Genomic DNA, 16212 nt, shown 5'->3' with positions numbered 1-16212 from the left:
ACCCATCACTGAATGTCTGCAGGTCATACCTGCACAGTCAACCTGTGGAACTCTTTGCCAGAGGATGTTGTGAAGGCCAAGACTATAACAGGGTTAAAAAAAAACTGGATAAGTTCATGGTCCATCAATGACTATTAGCCAGGATGCGCAGGGATGATGTCCTTAGCCTCTGTTTGCCAGAAGCGGGAAAGGGAGACGGGATGGATCTCTTGATGATTACCTGTTCTGTTCATTCCTCTGGGGCATCTGGCGTTGGCCACTGTCAGAAGACAGGATACTGGGCTAGATGGACCTTTGGTCTGACCCAGTATGGCTGTTCTTATGTTCTTTCAAATGTACCTCATTTTGGGTGGTATCATTCATTTTAGTCCCAAAGTTACCTGCATTCCACACAAATTTGGTTTACCCGGGCTTTTATTGTTAAAATTATTCACATCAGAAAGAGTTAATTACACTATAGAAATAGATCCACCATCCTTAAGTTTCCTGGAGGAGTAATATTTTTGTGCTCCTCATTCAGAATATTTGTTATTTGTTGTGTCCCATATATTTGCCTTGGAAGGTGGACAGAAATGACAGCATATTTTTCCTACGGAGTCAAACTGCACAAACCCAGCATGCTACACCATACATGAGTGGTATTTCCCTGTAGTGGGTGACCAACAGAAAGGATGTGAGAACTACTTCCATGAGCCAAGAGGGTATCCTTTAGTGGTAGAAGACTGAGATTTTGAAGCAGATGCAATCAGAATGTGTTTCTAATAACCCATGAACATATTTTCTATAATAGTTGTGTCTCTTGTAACAAATTCATGTGCTGTAGACATCAAATATTGCAGGGGTAAAACACAATCCTAAATTGAGGGCTTGACAGGTAGATAAAGGGAAATCATTTTCATATATTTTTCAAAATATATGTATCCATATGTAAATCTAAACATATTAGGTTATTGATTTTGAAACTCAACAGGACACAGTTAATTAAAAAGGTATTAGAACGTTATCATTTCCTTTTCAAGTGACAGTATGGCTTTGGGCTCTTTGCCATATCTTTCAAAGTTACAGGAACCAGGGCACTGATTGGAAAAAAAAAATTCTACATTTAAAGGAATGTGCATTGAGAAATGCTTTTACTATTGACCAGAGAAAAGGACATAGGGTGCTCTGTCAAAGTACTCCACGTATACTACATGAATACCTACTAATACTGCTTAAAAATAAAGTGCTCCCTGTCTGGGACCTGATACAATATAATAAGACATGAGTCCAAGGATGAAAATTTGGGACTGAGTTATTAAGAATAGCCCGAGTAGCACTCTATTTTCCATTAATCACCTGAAAGTGCTGGATCCTATTGGTCAGTTATATTCATGGGAGAAAGTTTATGGGTCAAATCAAGGGAGATTTGAAGTACAACAAGACCCCAGTGATTTTGTGGGGTATTTTTGGGCAGGGCAACGGGTATTTTGTTTTGATGTTTCTTTTAAAACAAAAGCAGTTCAGATATTGGATTTCAAAATAGCACAGCTCTCCAAAATCAAGGTGAGAGATTAATGGGAAAAATTTACCATTGTGCTCAACTAAATTAATTCTCTCTTATTGCTTATGTGCAATTATAGCAAAACTTGCAAATACAATGTGCTGCTGCTCCTCAAATGTATTGGCCTGAACAAACAATAAAATAAAATGTCAGCTCAGTCCATGATATTTAATTTCAAGAATTGTTAAATGCTCCCATGCTGATAGAGATGCAGCAAAGCATTACTATACCCTATGTCACAGAAAAAAGGCCTCTAAATAGGGTGACCAGACAGCAAGTGTGAAAAATCGGGACGGGGGTGGGGGGTAATAGGAGCCTATATAAGAAAAAGACCCAACAATCGGGACCGTCCCTATAAAATTAGGATATCTGGTCACCCTACCTCTAAACCAATTCTAGTCCTTTCACAAGAGTGTGAATTATAAAGTTGTTGCCCATCTGACAAGACATTAGAGTTTCATCTTATTTTGTTTCCCATTTCCCACTGTAAACATATGCATTAAAGCAGTCATTTTCAATAACTCAGAACCTCTTGGTTGTGTTAGTTCTGAGATGAATGACAGACAGTATTTTCATCATGCATATTTAAAATACTTTTGCATATGCTGTAAAATACTTAGCATATTTTGAGCTCTTGAAACCTGCAGAAATAAGTGTTCTTATTTATTCTTTAGTCAGCTAATACCTCAAACACTACAGTACACTGCTTTTTGATAACTAGAAAATTGTGTATAAGTTGGTATTGTCCTAGATAAAGGAAATAAAACCTCGATTCCCACCCTATTGTCTGCTTATATATCAAATGAATACATATGAAAATGTTGATGTATATCAGAAGAACAAAGCAGTCAAATTACACCAGAAAATACAATATTCTATATTTTTTTTACCTTAAAATGATCTGTATTGATTTGGCTTGTTCATCCTGAAAGACTTTTACAAGCTGCCAATCTTTGGCAATCACAATTCATGTTAAGAGCCATGATTGTACTGCCTAGTTCTCAGTTTCCAAGTGTAACTTAAAAATTGTCAATTTAGATGCCTATAAGCATTGCTTGTTTTTCCATTTTCCTTTCCAGTAATTCTTTTAAACTGTTCTTCCTGTGTTTGAAGTATAGGTAATCAGAGAGAGAATGGCTGAGTCTGGCTTTTTCAAAGGGTCTAAAGCTCAGGCATTCCTTGTTATTCGCAAAGCCTCTCTCCTCTTGGTTCTCTTCTTTGTCTTGATTTCCTTTCCCCTTCTCCAGTCCTACTTCTCTCAACATTTCCTCCTTCTCATCACAGTAGGACTCTTTGAAATCTTTCACCACGTAGTCTGGTTTGCTAGACAGATCTCGGGGCATATATAGCTTGTTGTTTTCATGATGGTACATGACAGGACTGTACTGCTCTGCTTCATAGCAGTTGTCTTCCTCTTCCTCCTGACATGAGCTTCCCTTGGCACTCTCACCATCAGAATGAAATGAAATTCCTTTCCCTTGGCTTTTCTGGGAAAGGTCAAAAGGCTCTTCCTGTTCCAAGTTTCTCAAGACACCTGTTTGGGACAGTGTAATTCTTCCTCTTCCAAAACCTTATGGTGGTTTTAAAAAAAAAAGTTACAATTTATACATAACAAGTTTATTTAATACTGCCTTTCTAGTCAAAGCATGGTTTGGGCTTAGATTTAAAAAAAATAAAATAATGCAATTTGTGTGAGATGGCAGAATATTTAAACATTGAGGGCCCTTACAGAGTATCCTTCACCCAATTAGCTCCAAGCTCTTAATAAACATTGGTCTCTTGGCACCCCAAGAGTTACTGTAGGAAAGCACTATCTTACCCTTTTACAGATGAGTAAACTGAAGCACACAATAGATTATTGAACTTGTCACAGTCGGTCAGTGACACAGCTAGGAACAAAAACCAGTAGTCCTGACCTCCAGTTGACTACTTTTGCTACTAGATTTACCCACTTCTTTCCCCTTTCATATTTTTAACTACACCTTGATCTTGATTGTCTACATCACAACCAAAGTTCTAATATCTGCCCATTCATTGGGAGGAAAAAAGGTATAAAAACCTGTTAACACATTTTATGGCTACTCTGTTTCCAAGGCAATGCTATTAAAATGGTAGACCTTATCATTTCTAAATAATACATCTCCATTTAGTTTGCTCTTCCTCATTTAGTGGTGCTGAAAACCTGCTATGCATTATTCCGTACTTCTGCTAAGTTACTGGGGAAATCATAATCAGATGATATTTTTGAACTGTGTCTTAGTTTCTTTCTCTCCATAACAATACTCATATTTGTCTTGTCTCAATATTTGCCTGAGCGTCTGCTCTGTTTGTTTCTCTTCTGCTTGTTTGAAAACAGAAGTGAGCCCAGACTATAACCTCAGATCCAAAAACCCTCCAACTGTGAGGAAGCTCAAATCAGGATTCCAACTTTGCAGTTTGGACCCATCTTTTTTTTTTTTTAAATCATTAAGTGAAATCCTAGTCCGATTGAAGTCAATAGCAAAACTCCCATGGACTTCAGTGGGGCCAGTATTTCACCCATTAGTTTTATTTCCTCTGTACCTGGCAACAACTTCCACAGAATGCATGCAGCAGTTACTGTGTGACTGGTTTTGTTTCTTGAAAGGGTTTATCGCCTGGTGGAAACTCTTATAAATTCATCTGTTTCATGGCTGATAAGCCTGAGGGGGTGAAGAATCTGTATGCACTGAAATGCACATAACCTGCTTATAGTTTTGGGTAAATTAAACTCCATTGTACTGTAAGAGACAAACACGGGGGAGAAAACCCTGTACCGTAAATATCAGGTCAGCTAAACTGTTGCATGTTAGGACCCACTTCTGATTCATTTTAAGACATTATTAAAATCATGTATTCCAGGCTATAGGCATCCTAGCAACTATTAAAAACACACTAACAAATTCCACCTAGCTCAAAAAGCCAGTTAAGAAAATCTAACTTAATAAAATCTCTCTGCCACCCAGATTCCCAAATGAAACCCATGCCCCAACCACCTCAATTCTGCCCAAATGCCTGTTTGAAGAAATGGGCTTTGCAGCATGTTCTTCAAGAGTTAACTAACGAGGATTGTTCAGACCAAGGTGGGGAGTAGATTTCAAAGGTGTGGGCCCTAATGGAGAAAACTCTCATGAATGCTCATTTCCTTGTAAACTCAGGGAGCTCTAGCTTGATCTCTGCCCAGTTTGACCCAGCTGTCTCTCAGGTGGGAAGATTCTAGACCATTTGGGGCTTTACAGGTCAAACCTGATTCTTTGGAAGCCAATAAGCAGTCAGTGGGGATCATGGGGCACTGGTGCCCAAGGCTTCCCTGTGAGATACTGCAACAAAAAATCTGCTATATCTTGTACCAGTTTCGAGCCTCTGAAGGATGTAGCCCCTTATAGATCACCGCTGTAATAACCAAATATTATAGTGACCAAGATATGGCTCATGACAGCATGGTCAAAATCTGAGAGGAAAAAATTGCAATCTCCTGACCACATGAAGTTGGAACAAAGTCCACCTGGCCACTGCTCCGATTGCATGGTCTAAAAACAGCTGGGAATCCCACCAAATGAAGTTGCAAATTTTACTAAAAAATAATGGAACTATACCCTCAATCAGGAGGGTCAATATAATCTCAGCTATGTCCTCCGATTGTTTCTTCAACCCACCATGATCACCTTGGTTTTATCAGGACTGACTCCCAACCAACTTTCTCCCATCCATGGCCCAAACTTATCAGTGAGAGAGAAAATCTACTGCACTATCTAGGCTCGACAAGATGGAGATACAAGGATGATGGATATTGGAGAACAGTGACAGGTCAGGCTGTGGGTAATGTTTAGAAAATATTGCTGTGGTTCAATAAATCTCTCTCACTCTAATATAATCTCCCAGCAATATGAGTTCAGTAACTTCTAGTATCAAAAGCAGAGAAACAACTGTATCTTCTGAGATCTATGTTACTGTGTCCTTTACAGTGTTGTTATGTGCATTCAAAACATTGCAAGAACAACCTTCTTGCTAGTTATTACCTTGAGAATGAAATCCTCTTTCCATGACCCCGTGTTTGACTTTCATGTGTCTGGTGAGGTTTCCCTTCAAGGTGAATTTGCTGGGACAGTAGAGACACTTGAATGGTTTGCTGTCTGAATGCAAGTGCATGTGTCCCATTAAATTGTGCATTCTGTTAAATTCCTTCCCGCACAGCTGTCAAGAATAATGGAAATGAAAATGATTTATTTTATAGATGCACCTACAAGGCAAGCAGGTAAATACAATCTCCGCTTGAGATGAGAATGTACTGCAGCCCAGACAGCTTCTGCCAGGAACTTAATTTTATCATTCCAAACTGTGTCCAAAGAACAAAAACAAACTGTCACTATAGGAATGTTTGCTTGGGCTTATTCTGTCCAGACACATTCATACACAGCTAAGCAAAGACTTTTTTTTTTTAATGACATAAGAATCAAAATCAAGGCCCCTTCAGAATCAGAAAGCCCATAGAATGGGGATAAGAGGCTCAGTTCTATAGGCACAAGTGCAAAATTCTGTTCAGTCAGGCCATATACTTTCTGCTTTTTTAATCTAGACCTTAATCAGGAACAATACCATACCATGATGGAACGTGGAGAACTTTTGATGAAAGATCAGACAGGTGCAATGTATCAGTAAAGCAGTGAACCTGTGTATATCTTCCCTATCCATGGACTTCAAATAACAGAAGCTTTTAGCTGAAAGATAGTAAAAGCAATTCCTTCCCTTCCCGTCCCCTCCATTTTTCTCTGATCCTCTCCTCTTCTGTGTACTAGCTTCTGTATTTTATGCCTGTGATGAGTAAACTGGAGTTTAGACAGTCTTGTGGCTGCAACAATGACTCAGGTTTCCCTGGAGCATGTTAGTGCCAGCTCCAGCCATTGATCCAGCAGGTTTCCCTTTGATGAAACAATATGTTGGGGTTTTGTTTTGTTTTGTTTCTAGATGTCTCCTTTCATTACCTCTTCCCCTATAAACAAAATGTGCTCTCAAACACACAGGCGTTTGTTAGCCCTGTTATAGACTTCTGGACTTCCAATCCCTGATAAGGATGTAACAAGTAACTTTATTTCTTCCTTTCAGATTGGTGTCTCCCCCAGTCAGGAATGTTTCCAGCAGCTGTAGAACCTGCTGCATGCTGTCCATTTGAACTCCTTTTTGGAAGAATTTTAGCCAAAGACTTTTCCAAGTTGAACTGATTAATCTGCATCTTTGTATTACATGAGCCCAGGGGCTCCTTAGCTAAATATAGTGCTTTCTATAGGAAGAAAATGCTAAAAGAGCATTTCACTAGATTTAAACTAGAAACCTTGGTTTCATTTGAATTTGGATTTAGATATTTAACATAGTTTTGGGAAATCTGCTATACCATTGTTTGAGGGATTATTCAAATTTGTCAAGCTGTCTACCAGAATATCTGCTGTTGTGGGGGAAATTTAAAATTGTGGGCTGATCATGAGTAGAATACTCTTCCCTCTCTTGCCCCACCTTTTTTTGACACTATAACTGCTCCCCACTTTCCTCAGAGAAAAGTTAATTGGACTATTAAAAACTGCATGATATCTGAGTATTATTTTAAAATCTACGATGATAGAGTTGAATGAATACTGAAAAAATCTGAAAATAGTCACTTGCATTTTTAAATGATTTGCTTCCGCTGTGTTAGTCCTTGTTTTGCCTTCTGCAAATATGCTAGCAAGTTTATTGGCAAAAGTGTTTACAGAAAAAAACAGTTTTAACTAAATACTTCAGAATACTCACAGAAAATGAATTATTAGTTTGTAACTGTGAGTATTCACACAGGACACTTGATTCTAAAAGTTATTCATCCAATTAGGAAACCGGACTGTGTGTACTATGCATCCAAGAAAAGTAACAAACCTTATGGGTTATATTTCAAATTTTGATTATTGAATATTTGCAATGAACAGGCTATGCACCATTTATAGTCAAGAATTATTTGTAGGAATTGTAACAAATCATTTCAGACCTATACATTCGACAGTTATAAACTGTTCATAGACAACTGACTCATTTTCTGCTTGTGAAATCTTGTTTCGTCAATTGAATAGTTGCCCACTACTTGACCACCTCTATTCACAGCAGATTGTATACAGAAATAATAACATATGCAGATTTCACCATGATCTGGATCTCTTCCATCCTCAGATTGCTGTCTGATGCTTTTTTAATTTAGTTTTTTGCTAATCTTTTGTAGTGGTAGTGACTGCAGCAATTGATTTACCATAATCTGTGTGATCAAATACTACAGGATCAAACTCTGCTCTCATTCACATTCAGTGAGCAATCCCTATTGAAATCAATGCCTCAAAAAGCATCCTAAATATGTTGGGAGGGGAATGGAGAGGCAAAGGAGTGTTGATTAGCTTAGTAAAATCTATGAAGGGCAATAGCTGCTCTTGACAGCAGCTGGACCAGCCTATGATATATTGATGGTTCTCTGAATTTAAAAACCCCTCATAGAGATGAACTGTGTTTTGCCAAACAGATATTTTTTAGCATGAGGTCAACTATTGTTCATGTTACGGCTAATCTGTTTCTCAGCCTAGTAGATACTAGTACCTATACATCTAAAACACTAACCAAAGAAATGGAAGTAAAACACCAGTCTGGGTAATTAAAGTAGTTATTGTATCTAGGAATCTTTATAAGATATTGGGTGTAAAAATGAGTTCTGTAAGAACCTTTTTGGCCAGTAGTACATATTTTTGCTTTCTTTACTCTGGAGGAAACAAAAGGGCATACAATATGGCACAACATGGGTTTTAGTTTCTGGACAAAGAGGACAGGGTTTCCATTTCCCTAAATCATTCACAGTTTCAGGGATGGAACACAGCTAAATTTGCTACTGACCCTAAAGCCACTTTTAGCTAGAGCTGAGGAATGTAGTTGGAATCTGAATCTGTGATGGGGGGAGGGTGGGGGAATGATGCCAAGAGAAAACCCATGGGAGAGGTGCTACAGGAAAATAAAACAAGGGAAATAAAATTATATCTTTTGGGTAGAAGGGGTGGCAGTGAAGGGCACTATTACATGGTGAGCTGGTCCTCTGTGGGGTTTTGGGCTCAGTTCCACTCTCTGCCAGGCTTAGCCTACCTTCCCAACTGAAGGGAATAAGTTCCAGGGTCACATGGTAGAAGATTGTGACTCAGAGTCAGATCTGTGGGGATATAAATGGCAGCCTGAGTTCAGGGAACAGGCCAGAGAGAAAAAGGGAGCAGAAAGGCTCTCCTTAGGTCCCAGACAGACAGCCTGGGAGTGGAACCCTGCTGGGAGCCGGCTAGGAAGGCTGGAAGACAGTCTGTTGGAAGAAAACTCCATCAGAATGTAGTAAAGAGGCTCTTAATTCCCAGGCAGTGAGATCAACAGGGAGCAGACAGTCTACTGTGAGAGATCCCAGGTCAAGGGAAAGGACATGGTTTACATGTGGAACTTACGTTAAACTGGTTTATTTGTGAGAAATAAAACTCCGTCCCTGACAAAAAGGAACTGAACTCCTATAGCTGCTGAGAGAACTGCTGCTTTGATGCACTGGCCAGTGAGTTTGGCCCACTGGCTTACAGGTACTTCATTACAAAACTTTGAGTAAGCTGAGCCATTTGTTCATGCTGTGCAGTAATCCACAGCAGAAAGCACTACCCTTAGAATCTGTCAAGCATTTTATGGGTCTATACAATTTTTTTATAGCATGATTTCATTGTCATTGGCTACTGGTTTGAAACAATGCTCTTGGATGTAATGGGGAAGCTTGGTATACACTAGCACCCTCCTGGGCAGTCTTGGAAGAGAAGCCAGGGACTGAATGAGCATGAATTAATCTCTTACTCCAAGATGGAAGCTTCCAAGTGTACTTGGCAGTATTGGAGAGAAAACCATATTGTTCTATATTAAAGGTCCAAATGCTATTGATTTCAGTGCCGACGGCAAACTTCCTATTAATTTCAGTAGAAGCCGTCCTCACATTTTACTATAGCAATAGTGTATCATTGGGAGCAATTGCTGTAGAATACTGTAGTATTTTTTTGTTAATAAGGAAGCCTAGACTTTGTTTTTTAAAAGCTTGCAAGGATCTTCACTCTTCAGAGAGCGAGCCAAACGAGATTACAAGCTGCAGCTGGGTGAGGAAACACAAGGCACAACTATTTTCTACTCCCTAGCACCAGATAGTCTGTGCGTGACTGTGATTAGACATATAGGAAAGCCTTGTGTTTTCTTTTGCTATGAGAAAAAAGCCATGAAAATTGCGGCCTGCAGTGAGATAGAAAGGCCACTGCTGTGCTGTCCTTCCCTTACATTCTTCTTCTTTTATTTTTTTTTTCTTCATAAGAAGGGTGTTCCTTTCCTCACAGAGAGAGAGAGAGGGAGAAAGACTGTAAACTGTCCAAAAGGACCGTGAGAAAACAGGAAACTTTGAAAAGTACAAGAGAAAGCAAGATGAAATCTATTTGCAGGCGGTTCCCTAGGGACATATGAGCCATTGTTAAGCAGGCAGTTCATGCAGCTATATCCTTCCTTCTGCTGAGGAGGAGCTTGGTGCCAAAAGGCTGCTATCTGGTCATTGCCTTAACCCTCTGAATACCATCCAAAAGGGCTTGACTAATCCAAGTTTCCTTTGGGGATTCTGCCAGACAGGCAAGGGAGATCCCAAAAGCTAGGGCCCCAATATACTCCTCACTTACAGCAGTACAACTCCATTTGATTTTAGAGGCATTACTTCTGATTCACACCAGTGTTGTGGGAAGAATCTGGTCCACTTACTTGTTTCTGTTCTGAGAGGGGACTGGGTGGAGCTAGGAAAAAAACAGGTGTTCCACTGAAGCTTTTGCTACTAGCTGAAAAACATGTTGCTTACTACTCCAGTTTGTTCTGAATCAGAACGAAAGGCTGAAAGTTTTGAAATTTCCCATAGATCAAAAATTTAGAAAATAATGTATTTGGTACCATCAAAACATTTTGTTTTGATAAAGTAAAAACGTTTTGTTTTGGTAGTATCAGGACAATAGAATATAACATTAAATACAATATGCTATAATGTTAAATATTACTGTAATAAAATAATATTGTAATATATAAAAATATGAACAAGCAGAATTGAAATGAAAGTCAAAACAAAATGTTTCAACATTATTGAAACAAAACAAGAAAGTTGAAACAATTTGTTTTGACTTTTTTCCATTTAAAATTTTAATTGAAATAATTATATTCCTGTAAAACATTTTGATTTTGACGAAACTGCAGTTTCCAACAGAAAACTATTTAATTGAAAATTTTTTGATTAGCTCTACTCTTGGTTTCCCTTAAGAACCAATCTAGTTCCAGACTGTTGAATGAAGAATTTACAGAGATTGCATCCAGATCCATCTCCAAGTGTTTATGCAGGAACTGGAAAATATTGCTTGCTAGGCATTTAAACTTCACTCAGTTACTGTGTGCGTAATAGTTACCCAAGTGAGAATGAAACATGCAAGTTTGAGAATTTTAAGATAAAGCTATATTACTGAGTCAGGTGGTCAGTTAAAAGAAGTAATACATAAAAGAATAAAAAAGGATGATTGTACAGGCCAGCTTTAAGCAGGAAAAGAAACTTGAATAGCGTCTTCCCTATGAATTAGAGGTGGGTGTAAACCAGAACCACAAATCCAAATGGCTCCAAACTTAGGGGAAGTTCAAATCTAGGTGTGTTTTACATCCCTTTAATTTCCTGTGTGCTGTCTTGATGGAGGTAGCAATCCTGCCTAAGATAATCCTATGTTATTTGGTTGACACCACGAATAGGCAAACAAGTATTTTTCAGAAGGCTGTTTTGTTAGAATACTAATGTCCTGGCCAAATTTCAGTTGTAATAGGGCAATTACATTTGGCCTATTCAAAATCTCCCTGTAGTTCTGTTTTGCTATGATGTACTTTGTGTCCTGCACCAGCTATGGTGTAGAATTATGGTGCACTGTTAACATTGGTACATTTCTGTGACTCCCAGGGTCAATGCCTTGATCTGTGTGTTTAATGGGCGCATCAGGTTGTTGAGCACTTTGTCTTCTTTTAGAATGAAATATGCCAGATAAATGTCAGGTATTTTTATTATCATCAGACTAGCAACTACATTAGTACTCACTAAGGAAACAATACAATTTCAAGATTGAGAATACTGATAATATTTAAGGGTGTGTGTGTGTGTGTGTGTGTCGGGGGAATGAAAAATAATCTGGAAGTTCTCCTACCCCTTTTTTTGGATGTTATTCCTGCCCTGAAACTACTTGGCTTAAGAAAAGAAACCAAACAATTATTTTGAAAAGTGAATTTAAAAGAAGATATAATATTCTTTTAGGCATTGCTTTTCCAATTGCATCCGGCCACACGTAATGAAATCTCGGGAGCATTCACTGATGATGTACCTCTGCAAACTCATGAGAAATGCTTACCTTGCATTTAAAGGGCTTGACATCAGAGTGAACAATCATGTGTGCCTTCAGAGTCTGTTTCTGCACAAAGCTCTTGAAGCACAGGTGACACTGGTAGGCTCGGATATTGGTGTGGATCAACACATGTCTCTTCATGTTGGCTAGCAGAGTAAACTCCCGGCCACAGATCCCACATTTGTGCTCTTTCACACCCTTATGGAAACAGAGAGTCAGAAAACTGAATAGGTGTGCCTGTTTCAGTCATTTATTTTCAAAGCCGTTATATGAATATATATTCAAGCTGTGCTAGTGAAACCATGAATAAATTCAATTCTTGTTAATATCACCCTGCTGAAGTGGTAGATATTTGGATACTTTTTTCTTCTGGTCAATTTCTGTAAGATTCTAAAAGGTGTAAAAAGAAACCATAAAATGTCTATACCACAAAACAGTATAAATAGGACTGAGGAACAATAAGTGTCACTTCCCTCAATAAGTTTTACAGAGCAGTCATATCAGGTTATTCTGCCTCAGCTTTCAAACTCTGTTTAGCTAATATTTTGCACTTCTATGGAGCTTTCATCCAAGGATCACAGAGCACTTTATGAATATTAATGTAGGGGAGCATGTTCTCCATTTCACACATGGGGGAAAACCAAAGCATGGGGAAGTGAAATCACTTTCCCAAGGTCCCACAGGAAGTCTGTGGCAGAGCCATTAAACTGAACCCAGGTCTCCTGATTTCTGTTCTGTGCCTTAGGCACAAGACCACCCTGTAGGCTATAAGAGCATCATGTGATTTTGTTAGTGGTGAGAAATGATTATACAACACTGCAGGGAAAATTTTCAGAAGTATCCAACTCAGTGGTTCTCAAATTTTTCTGCTGGTGATGCCTTTCACATAGCGAACCTCTGAGTGTGACCCCCCTTATAAATTAAAAACACTTTTAAAATATATTTAACGCCATTATAAATGCTGGAGGCAAAGCGGGATTTGGGGTGGAGGCCGACCCCCAGTCTGAGAACCCCCAATCTAACTCCTTTTAGAAAATGGGTCATAGTAGCCTGTCGCTTGCTTTTGAAAATTTTACCCTGTATTAATATCATTAGGACACCCAAATGACAAACCAATGGCAAAATTCTGCTACCCTACTGTATAGCTTAACTACCAATTGCATGTATACCAATAGCATGTCAAACATGTATAAACTAATTAAGTGAGACATAAAATAACTTGCCAACATCTGATAACATTGAGCCTGGGATAATCTCTGTTGAAGTCATTGGTAAGATTTTGACTTCAGTGGGTATTGGATCAAGCCCTATGTAACAAAGAAAGAGCCTGCCTCTATTTTGAAGAAAAATATGGAAAAATAGTACCTGCTCAATTTTTGTAAGAAGCAAAGAGTCATGCAATTAAGCAATAATATTAGTGGCACTGGGCATTTCATGGGGATTATTGACCATCCCTGGGGATAAGACATTAACTGTGGATACGAATGATAGCTTTGAGATACCCAACTACCTGATCTGAGGCTGCACTCAGGCAGTTAGACAGCTAAGTACTTAAATTGTGCTCACAACTGACCTCACCTGACTAATTGTGGGTGAAAAGTAGAGGCTCTTTCTTGGGCAAGAAGGTGTTGCATTTTTTAATTGCAAGTTTTTATTAGACTTTTAGGTAAGTTTAAAATTATAGAGTAAATCCAAAGAAGGGTTGATTCTACAGAAGCGACAGTAGGGGAATTGGGAAGAAAACCAGAAGTGAAAATAGAGATTATTCTTTAAAAAATTAGCTTATAATACTTAAATTTTGCAATTTTCTGTGTTCTTAATGTTTAAATTTAAACATTAACCCAAAGTAGACCCCTGGGGGAAAAAACACAAATCTGAAAACAATTCTTCATAAAACATATGGGTGTATTCGTTAGTTTATCAGCACTAGTCTATTAAAATGCATTTTGATTGTTAGATTAAAATTGATCTTTACAATATGTTTGTGATGTTGGGATAATTCTGATTTCAGTTGTTACACATAATGTTGAAAACTCTTTTTTGTTTTAAAACAATCTTCAGTTATTCATTCCAAATTATACACTTAATCCAAAACCTATTGACTCCAGTGCGAAGGCTCCCATTGATGTCAATGGGCTTTGGATCAGGCCCTTTTTTGCCCAGCTCTAGTCACTTGTACTCTGGATTATTTCTACATAACATGGTCCAGGTTGGTTTGGTTTTTCTAAATATAGTGCAGAAGCTGCTTATACAAAATCTGCCAAGCAGTAATATACTTGTCTATGCACAGGTATAAAAAAAGTTCTGTAGAAGTTTCATTGCTAAAGATCATTATACAAAACTATGGTTTTCATGAAGATAAAAACCAAACTGGAGCAGAGGATGTGAATTGAAATTTGGGAAGTAATACAAGCAACTTGATTGAACTCCTGGTTATGGTCTTTTTCTTGCATTGCCTTTGTTAAGACTAGAGCCAGTTTCTGTTATTGGCCATACTGTTCTGGTTCTCTTTGCATAAAATTCAGATCCATACAAAGGGCCTCTACAAGGGCCTGTATACCATGTCAGTTCTTTTGGGAGACTTAAGTGGGACTTTAATGGTGCATAATCCTTCTGCTGGCCTTCAGAGCTGGGGCAAATTTAATCATTAGTGACTTACCTTGTGGGTTAAAGAGTGTTGCTTGAGATGGTGGGGCTGTACAAACTCCATGCCACATTCAGTACAGATGTATGGACGGATGTCTTTGTGCTTCATCATGTGATTTTGCAGCTGGCTTGGGTACTGGAAAGTTTTATCACATTCTGTGCAATTGTATTGTATAGGACCTCGATGGGTTGTTAAATGTCTCTTCAGCTGGGCCAGGGTTGGAAAGTCAAGACCACATTCCACACAAATGTTCTCTCGGCCACTCTCATGCTTGGACTCATGGGCTTTCAGTTCACTTGGATAGGCAAAACCTCTGCCACAGATCCTACAGTTGTAGGGCTTGATGTCACTGTGTTGCATCATATGTCTCTTCAGGTGACTGGTTTGGGTGAAAGCCTTGTGACACACCTGGCACTTATGTGGTCGAGTGCCCTGGTGTGTCAACATATGAGTGTGCAAGTGACTCAGCTGCTTGAAAAGCTTGCCACACCGAGTGCAAGCATGAGGTTTGATGCCGCTATGTCCCAAGATGTGGGTGACCAGGTTGTACTTGGAAGTGTAGGACTTTTCACACATTGGGCATTGCCATCGTTTTTGTTCTCCCCCTACATCAACATAATAGCTGTCGTCAATCTGGAGGTTGACATCTACTCTTTCCACCTTCTGTTTACTGTCACCACTTTCCCTCAGTTCAGTCCTCCTGAATGCTGGCTCCAGGGGTCTTTTCAGTTGGAAGGAATTCCTCAAATGGAAGTTTGGGGGCATAATAAAAGGAAACATCAAGCCAGGGTGGACTTTTGGGTAATAAGAGTAAGGAGTCTGCACAAATGCAGAAGTGTTGGGCCACATCATGTTGGGCTTTACTGGTTCTTGTTTAATGGGCTTGGCTCCAAAGTGTTCCAGATTTCTGTAGAACTGAAAGCCAATGTTACAAAGATCAATCATTTGGGAGTTGTATTTGGGCTGTGTGGGTTGTTGGTACATCAAAGAAAGACTGGGGGAGCATACGTTGTTGTTTTCAGATCCATGTGATGGTGATGTAGGATCTCCTGTGGGGATAGTGTGAGGCATTTTTGTGGGCATGCTTTTGCGTTTCCGGGACCCTCCTTCTAAGGATCCATGAAAGGTTTCTATATCCCCCAGGGAAGGACCATACTGGAACTGTGCAAGCTGTGCCCTGAATTCTTCACTGAGTGGTGCAGTTCTGTGTGACTTCACATCAGGGTCCATTGGCTGCAGGCAGTGTGATGTGTGTGTTTTGTCAACATTGAAACATACATCCTCATTTTTCATCGTATTTAATTCCTTCTGCATTGTCTGCCTTCCTTCAAAAATAATAATAAAGAAATTCCTTTATTTTTTCTCATGTTCTCCTAAGGCCGGTATTTTATTGTGTAGTTTATTTTTTTTAAATTAGGCATTTATAAAATAGTCTCATGACCAAATAAGATACCAGTTTACTTCTGCTATACAAAATCTGTCTGTTAATGGAAACTAAGAAGCTTTGAAATTAGTGCTTTAAATCAAGCTCGGATCAAACATCAGCTTTATGA

The 16212-nt window shown here is 38.9% G+C and overlaps 1 protein-coding gene across 2 annotated transcripts in view; it reads right to left on the bottom strand.

Moving 5' to 3' along the window:
- Positions 1-214: 214 nt before the first annotated feature.
- The window catches only part of ZNF366 (zinc finger protein 366), a 37524-nt gene continuing 21526 nt past the window's right edge, over positions 215-16212 (bottom strand). For both annotated transcript variants that reach the window (XM_034774620.1, XM_034774621.1), the window contains 4 exons: positions 14672-15984; positions 12019-12210; positions 5578-5752; positions 215-3110 (listed from right to left, as the gene is read on the bottom strand). In XM_034774620.1, coding sequence (XP_034630511.1) covers positions 2575-3110; positions 5578-5752; positions 12019-12210; positions 14672-15973 — 2205 coding nt within the window. In that variant the 5' untranslated portion in view covers positions 15974-15984 and the 3' untranslated portion in view covers positions 215-2574. The remainder of the gene's footprint in view (positions 3111-5577; positions 5753-12018; positions 12211-14671; positions 15985-16212) is intronic.

Source organism: Trachemys scripta, chromosome 6 (assembly GCF_013100865.1).
Source record: "Trachemys scripta elegans isolate TJP31775 chromosome 6, CAS_Tse_1.0, whole genome shotgun sequence".
Lineage (NCBI taxonomy): Eukaryota > Metazoa > Chordata > Testudines > Emydidae > Trachemys > Trachemys scripta.
The sequence above is the reverse complement of the archived record's forward strand: the minus strand, read 5'-3'. Positions and strand labels throughout refer to the sequence as shown.